This window comes from Belonocnema kinseyi, chromosome 4 (genome assembly GCF_010883055.1).
Source record: "Belonocnema kinseyi isolate 2016_QV_RU_SX_M_011 chromosome 4, B_treatae_v1, whole genome shotgun sequence".
NCBI classification, from domain to species: Eukaryota; Metazoa; Arthropoda; class Insecta; order Hymenoptera; family Cynipidae; genus Belonocnema; species Belonocnema kinseyi.
The window spans coordinates 111,594,725-111,603,463 of NC_046660.1; the positions used below are offsets into that span (position 1 = coordinate 111,594,725).

Sequence of the window (8,739 nt, forward strand, 5' to 3'; positions counted from 1 at the left end):
TTTAATGTTCTCCCAGCATGCCGCCTTACGTGTCTACAAAAACGTATGATGTATGGCACTTAAAAAAAAATTTGTAATAAGACTTACCCTCGAATCTTTCCCCAGTGTTCCATCAATATTGCAGGCAACCTTGCGGGAAGATTCCCATGGCAATGGTCCCTCAATCTTGCCTCGCAATATTGCCGCATGGCGGACATTGTCTTATTTGCGGGAAGCTTGCTTAACCCTTGCAATGCAAGCTTCCGGAACTTGCATCGCAAGGTTTAGGCAAGCATGCCGCAAACGCTTGTGCTATCTGGGCTTAGAGTCTAGATATTCATAATACACCTTTTTCCAGAAAGGTGTATTATAATATTAAGTCGAAATCCTGGAACAATATAGCTGCAATAATTTCATACCCCATAATTTAGTGTGCTACCATCATATTTATAATTTAACCTTATATCTTACATGGATTCGAAAATAAAATGACACATTGCTTTTAACTTTTTTATTAAATATTTGGTATATCTGAGTACATTTTTTACCTTTTCTGTTCTCAAAATAAAAGCGTATTTTTTCTGCGTATGACAGAATTAATTGTCATGCCTATAGACTCTTGAGTGAATAAATAAACGTTTCAAACAGACCATTTTTTTCGTATCTATTTTAAATTCTTTGAATATAACAGAAAGTATTAAATACCTTATATAATTATATATTTTTTATAAGCAACTTCATTTTTCGCAGTTTAATGCTTGGTAATCATAAGGATCTATAAGAGTGCTCAATATAGTCGAATATTTATTTTCATTGTTTCGATTGCCCTTCAGAATTGCAAAGAACGCTTTCGTTTAATATGAGGTAGCCGACTTAATGCAAATATACTTACTACAATTATGCATAAATGTGGAATATGTTTATCAAATTTTTAATTCTATACAGTAGTGTCTTACTTTGTAAACAAATTTTTTAATTGAGAATGTGTGAAAACGACGCACTTTCTTTTTTTTCAAATTAGCATCTGTTATAGTGAAAATCGCAAAACGCTTGCATTATGAAACTATAAAATTCTACAGTTAAATTTTAATAGAATAAATGCTAACCCCTAAGCATCTAAGTATTGGGTAGGCAAGAGAATATTTGCGTTTTTTGGTAGAAAGTTTCCATTTATTAATTAAAAACACAAAATTGACTTCTAACAACTTAGGTATCATTTGTGTTGAAAACCTTTCGCTAACCTTGTGGATGAGAGAAAAATGCCTGATTTTTAGAATTCTTCATACATATAGAAACGCAAAGTCTTTCTTGCCAACCCAATATTAAATATTTGTGCCTGTAAGCGCTTTATAAAGGTGTTCGTTGAAGGACGATTCCCTTTCAATAATTCATGGAAATTAATAACTTTAAAATTGTTTGAGGCCTCAACTCAAGCTTCATTTATATCAGGTACAATATTTTTGGGAGGTTTTAAGCGATTTTGGAAAAACATTTTATTTTGCGAAACTTGGATCAATCTAAACGAAAATTTCATTGGACTTTTATATACTCTATTAATATTCGGTCGAAACTCTTTACTTTTTTATACACTATCTAATAATAATAATGACCCTACAATATATAAGCTGATAAAAAACTGCTTTGAATTCAATATGCCCTCTCTTTAATCTGATCAAATCTTAAGAAAAATATTTTTATTTGAATTCAGTATATTGGGCAATTTCCAGGAAGAGTTTGATGTTTTAAATAAGAGCAAATGAACGTTCTGAATAATATACTAAAAAAATGTTTTGTGAATTCATAAAAGTATTTAACTTCAACCAATTAATTGATTATTCCTGAAGTTGGAATATACTATTATGAAGATTTTTGTATTCTGGATTTTTAAGTCAGAATCCCATAACAAAAAAGTGCAGTGCAGTTGTAGGGGTATACAATATGCGTGTAGCCAAAAATTCGAAACATGCCCAGTAGGCACTGGGATATTCTAAAAGCTATCTTAGAATGTACCTTTGTGTTATGTGACTTGACACCTTTAGGACACCCTTGAAATCTTTTCATGTATTAAAAAGTTCCTAGGGACATGCTTAATCGTCCGTCAAAATATATTTATAGTTCAACTTCAGAATTTGCGTGCCTTTTGGGTTCTAGACCCTGTATAGAAATTGTTTCCAAACATTATTTGTCAACCAAACATGTAGGACAATTAACTTGTGAACTTGTCGAAAAATGTTTTTTGGAAACTAGTAATTAAACAAATATTTTTTATACCAAAATGATGTACAAGAACGATCTAAAATATCATTCTTGTTACTTAAATTCGCTTCTGAAGCTGTTACCGGCGTTTATATATCAGGCGTTATTTAGTTGACAATTTTCATGCTTATAGGAAGCTTTATATTGAAAAAGACTCATTTATAATATTATGAAATGTTTTATTTCTTATCACGATGCTCAAACTCCTACAGAAACTTGAAAAAAAATATTATTACATACTAAATTTTTTTAAATTTTGTTACACTATCTATAAACATTGCTGTATAAATATTACACTTTAAATAATTTTTGCTACAAAAATAGATCAGGTCTCATGCGAAGCCTGATTCTACATTTCGTTAATAGTTAAGCTTATTTTTACTGGGTGGAGTTAAGATTGCTACTTTTATATTAAATGGAGTGTTAAACTATGATTCCCTTAACCTTTATCTCTGCAGGAACGAAAAAGTAGGTCACCATAAATACTTAAACCTTTTTGATAAATTCAAATAGATCTATGAACATTCATTACTTTTGGGAGCACGAATGTTAAATCTATTTGAAAATGGCCCATGCAAATGGAATAAAATAGCAGAAGGAAATAAGGAAATTAAGCGAAAAATCAAGTATGCTATTTAAGGTTGTCCAGAAAAGGTTTGATATATTTTGTAAACGTTTCCCCCTACAGTAAGTTAACTTTCCAATTTAAACCCCAAAGCCAAGGGTCGTATGTCAAACGTATAATGGTAATAGACCAAGTGCTTAAAGTAGGTGATAAAGATCAAAGGTCATGAATAAAAGGTCGAGAATAAGTTTCCAACATAAAAGAATCTAATATTTGCTTATCAATAAGAATAAGACAATACATGCCTGCCGAACTAAAGTAAATCATAAATAGTGTGTATTATGTTGGGCCACCTTTAGGCGAAAATAAAGTTTTTTTCTGAATCACCCTAATGTTGGTAATATTTTGTTATTCTCCATATATTATTTTAAATTAAATTAATCAAAACGAACATATTTACTGATTCAAAGCAATTTTTTCTAACATCTAAATATAATCTAGGATTTCTAACAGAGCTCAATTTCGGTGTTTCAAAATAAGATATTTAACTTATGACATTAGAGTTGAATTCAATAAACAGCGGGTCGATAAAGTATATTGTAAAGATTGCTCCTCTGCACGTGATCTATCGGTGCTCCGTGCCCTGGTCTACCCCATAATGTCTTCCACGTATTGAAATGTCTGCGACACCTTTCCTGTTCCACTCGTCGTTCCTCCTGAAATATTACTTTTAGAAAAACACACGCCACTAGAACATTTCGATTAAATCAATAGCCTTATAAAATAGTTGGGTGATATGGAAGAATAATGTCCGCTTCACAAGAAAAAATCAAACAAATGGTACTTCTACTAATAACCTTACAAAAGTATTATTATTCTTATCAAAATAATAATGAGCTGAAAGTTCGGACGATTATTTGAATCATAATTACATAGGAATTTAAAAAATCTACACATCCTTTAAATAAAAAAACTCAAACCAAAAATGATTGAATATGAAGATTTTATTTTGATGTATTTAAAGTAGACTTACTGATTATAGTGTTAAACAATTTTTTTCAATAATTGCAATCATTTAAGAAAACCAACGGATAGACTAAAATATAATGCAATTATTGTAATAGAAGCGTATACATGAATCTGATCACTTATTTTATTTTATTTGAATAACATGCCATTTAGTGTTTTGATAATGGACACAATTGATAGTTTATGATGTTCATAGAGTCATCCACTTATTTTATTTATATTTTTACTTATTAAAGTATGTCCTCTAAAATCACTGATAATACCAATCTACTGTGAAAAAATTTCTTTTTTTAATTTAAATTTGAAAAAGAACAAGGGAGACACATTTGTAATTTCTATTTCTGTCCCGCCCATTCTACCAGATTAATGTAACGTAGGATGCCTTCAAAAACCTGTAAATAAGTCAGGCAACTAACGTTTTTTTCATAGAAATGAAAAAAAAACAGTGCTACTATTGACATTTTGTACTTAAATTCAAGAACAGCTCTGTCAAAACTCCGATAAAATTATTTATATCTCTACTTAAAGGTGAGGAATGAAAAAAATGGTACAAAATCATTCGGCGTTACATGTACGCTATATAATCTTTAACGTCAACAGTATATTGTTGCAAAGAGAAAAATATATAATATACTTTTTTTATCACATAAAACTCATAATTAAGAGCGCCGATGATTGGGATTTCCTTCGATGTGATGTTTTTGTTAGCTGGAGCGGAAAATTTGAAAGCAAACGTGGTTCATTTCTCGAAGTCAAAGAGAGCTATGTTAGGCATCCAATGCGCAACAGAAACATTTGTCCAAAATATGAAGTTACAGTACATGCGGCACTCATCATTCTTTAAAATTGACTATATTTCCCTACAAGTTTTAAAATTGTATGTAAAAAAATCAATCTCTGGTTGAATTTTGTGAACCGTGTAGTTTCATAGATAATTCAATGACAAACATTGAAATTTTATTCACTTTCAAACTAATAAACATAACAGTATCACATAGCAGCAGCACTGTTCCCTCTCTCCAGCTTATCTGCTGTCCCAAGCTATTCAAACGAACATGACAGTTGATCAGCCATCGTTAGGTTTTAATTGCGACGATGCACGATCTACGAATCTGCCGCTGGCATAGTAGTGGTAACTATACGTATACACATATCCTATGAATTATATGCCAGTAGCGCACTGAAATCTTCGACATGCGGGTCCGTGATTTTTTTTCAATGTAGTATGGCTTGACAGCGCCCCATGGAATTCTACTATTTGTACGGGGATGAGATTTACATACAACCTTAAGCAAAGCGGTGTCATGTCTAATGCCGTAAGAGTGACAGAGATGTTAATGAAGAACTCTTAGTGCTGCATTATGCATTTGGATGTAGTCATTCCGACATGAATTGGATAACTAGATGGTATGTGTACGAGACGATCGGGGTTTATATGGCACGCTCTGCAGCTATCATCAGCACTATATTGGCTCAAAATCTGGAGCCTCGAGGTTTTTGCAAAAAATGCCGTAGATCCTTTTGTCGAGGAGCAGTTCACGGAAGTTTTTCTACTCTGCTTTCTTAATCTGAGCCTTTAGGAGTAAATACTCGAGATAGATAAAATTTGATGCATTTTGCTCACCCCTAATACTAAAGTTAAGTCCGAGTATTTCAGCAGCCTCCTCCGCTGCTTTGTACAGAAACGCTCATTTGCCAACTTCTCCGTGCTTTCTGACCATTTTAAGAAGAGGGTGTGGTCCATTTGCGACTATATGCATTGTACCTAGAATAATCCTGTCGTTTATCTGCATAAACTTTCTGCTTCGAAGAGAATCCTCTATAGATGTAAGCTCCTGAAAGCAGCTCTGTGGCACGCACAGATATATGGCTTTAAGGTTTCGAATTAGTGATAGCTATGCATTTCCGAGAGCACCCATCACAAGGACCATAACTTTAACCAACAATGTTGGGTATAGTCGTTACTGTTTTCTTTTAAGGTGCCCCTCCTCCTTTTGCCTCGTTTTCACTTTTTGGACAAGTTACTTTTTTTGGGACAGGAGTGTAGTACGTCCTAACACCAGCAACTGCAGAATGGGCGTTTCCAACTTCAAAACCGACTTCAAAGCCAAGGTGTCGTATGGCGCTTTCGTCGACGAGCTCAGGGTCTTGGGGATGCCGTTAAAGTTTACCTCGCATCCAATAAAACTTGGCGCATTTTGCTAATCCAAAATCTACTCCAATCACTTGAATGTAGTTTTCGACCATTTCTAGAGCTAGAGGCAGTTGCTCTTTATTTTTGGCATAGATCTTAAGATCATTGATGTAAAATACATAAGTGATCTTATGCTTACGATTTCCAGGTTTGCCGCAGAAGTGCCATTCAGAATGATGACTTCTCTGAAAGGTGACGGTGTTATTTGTCACAAGATGTTTTCCAGAGGAAATACTAAATATAGTTTTACCATGGCATCCATCTGTCTATGCACCTCACGATGTGCTGATAACCTTTAATGTTTTTAAAAGTCAGATTGAAAGTCAGGTTGAAAGCTTTCCAGTAATCAATCCAGGCTATCGATAGAAAGCGTTGGTAGGATGCTAAGTCTTTGCAGACACATCTATCGATGAGCTGGTTTTTTCGACATCCTGGTATGCCTTTCTTTGAGCCACGTTGTTCGTACATTTCTTTCAACACAAGTCCAATTCTCCGATGAATCCTATCATTTAGAATAAATTTGAAGATATTATATAGTGTGTTCAGACAAGTGATTGGTCTGTAATTCTGATATAAGATATGAGGTAATATGCGGTGAAAATGCGTGCCAGATGCTGGTGGGTTGAAGGGAACTTCTTGCACCAAAAGGTCTTGATACTATCTAGCTCTAGAGGAATGCATCAACATGCCACTTAATGCTTTTTTCACCTCCTTTTAGTAATGGGTAGCATTCTTCCTCAGGTGTTATGTGGGCATTGCACAGCTTCTTGAAGCAATTTATGCACTTTGAGTCTGCTTTTAGTAGATGCTGGACTTCCTAGACTTATCTCCAAAATTCTTCGACCTCTTCCGGTTTAGACGGATGGTCGACAGTAACCGGAAGATCTTCAAAGAGTCGAGTTAGGTCAGAGAAAACCTGTTGCTCTTCTCTGACCCACCTATTCCTGTTCAATGAACTTCTCCTAGCTTCGAATAGTACACGTATTTTGTCGACAGTCTGCAGTCTGATGGTTAATAGCTGTGACCTGTTAAATGTGTGATAACGGATCCGCAGTTCGCGTGAGAACTGAAGAACTTTGGCAGCTAAATTCCTGCCAGACGCTTTCTATTCAATTATACACTGAATTCGAGACGCGTACGGTCTTGGTCAACCTATCTTTATGGTGATTTGATGCATTCGTCTTTTGGTCTGAGGATCAGCCGTTGGTTTTGTTTTTCGGTTTGCATGCGCCAAAGTTCTCGCTTGATTACACCCAACACAATTGATAGTCCAAAGGTCGGATTCTTCAGAAAAATCTTCAGAAAGCTTATCGTCCAGATCAGTCAGATCTTTGAACTTTAGAGAAACCTGAATATTGATGTTTCTCTAGATCCTGAAGCATCGCGTTTCCTCTATTGGATGCCTATCTGTGGTTGGTCTTAGTGTCTCCTCTTTTTCTCTGTTGCCGCCTTATACTGGCTGACCTAGAGTAAACGCTTCGCCTACATAACCCCTTATTTGGAATTTCTCGGCATTACGTAGCCGACGCTGATGCAAAAGTGCGAGAGCTCTGGGATTTTCTCGCATCACATAACATGCAGTCGTGCCATGAAACGTCCTCTTTCAGGGGACATACTGGTATCGTAAGATTCTAGCATGTCATCATATGAGTCAACCCGTCCATCTAAAAGTATTGATATTCAGTTAATCCATCGCATTGACTGCCTCTTGAATAACTCTTCCAATTGTAAGGTAGTCGGGAATTGTTGACCGATGTATTATCAGGAGCTCTACTCACTCGATTGTTTTGAACTGCGCTCACTATAACTATGTTTGGCTTTATTTTTGTTGTTTTCACGTGAAGATAGGGAAAGGGATTCGCCCATCCTTGTAGAGCCTCGCATGCAAGTATAAGGCTGTATATTCTAAAAGGCTTCCCTGCATCCCAGAGTCACCGTTCGAGACACCTCACCCAGATACCATTCAGCTTTTGGTATGATTTTTAAGCCTTGGCTTGGGGTTATTGACTTTGGGTCTACCCCATAGACAATTGTCCGCAACTGCTTATTAATTATCGTAACCATATTCAGCAGAAACCCTTAGTGAAGGGGCATTTTTTCGCAGCCCGCGGACGCGTTCAGTGCCTTTATTTTGGCCCCTTCGGTTTGATTCTAGAGGATAAACAACTACTTGGTTAAACAACTACTGAAGGATCAGATTAAGAGCAATTTCCATCTAAAAATGAGACCGGTTCCTAATACGAGGGTGGATTGATAAGTTTCCGGCCTGACCAAGAAAAACAACGTTTTTAAGAATTTTTTTTTTTATTTCTCAACATAATCTCCTCCAAGGCTGATACATTTCGCATAGCGGTGTTCTAGTCTAGTAATGCCATCTCTATAGAATGATTAGTCGAGCTCCTCAAAATACCCATTTACAGCTTCGATTACTTCTTCATTGTCCGCAAATCCACTGTTTAGACTGTTGTTTGGTTTCAGGAGTGTAGTGGTGGACCCAAGTTTCGTCAACGGTTATGAATCGACGCAAGAATTCGCTTGGATTACGCTTATACAACGTCAAATTGGCGGTAGAAATGTTTTTTCGAATCAATTTTTGGTCCACTGTTAGCAAACAAGGCACCCATCTTGCGCAGAGCTTTTCCATATGCAAATGTTGGTGCAAAATATTGTGCACACGTTCATATGACATCTTACAGGTCTCAGCTATCTCACGCAC

General features: G+C 35.6%; 1 protein-coding gene across 2 annotated transcripts in view; it reads right to left on the reverse strand.

The window, feature by feature from the left end:
- Positions 1-530: 530 nt before the first annotated feature.
- LOC117172105 overlaps positions 531-8,739 on the reverse strand; it is a 153,213-nt gene continuing 145,004 nt past the window's right edge. Inside the window, exon 7 of one of the 2 annotated variants that reach the window (XM_033359883.1) lies at positions 531-3,516. In XM_033359883.1, coding sequence (XP_033215774.1) covers positions 3,370-3,516 — 147 coding nt within the window. In that variant the 3' untranslated portion in view covers positions 531-3,369. Of the gene's footprint in view, positions 3,528-8,739 lie in introns of both variants that reach the window. The other variant, XM_033359885.1, reaches the window with a different exon arrangement.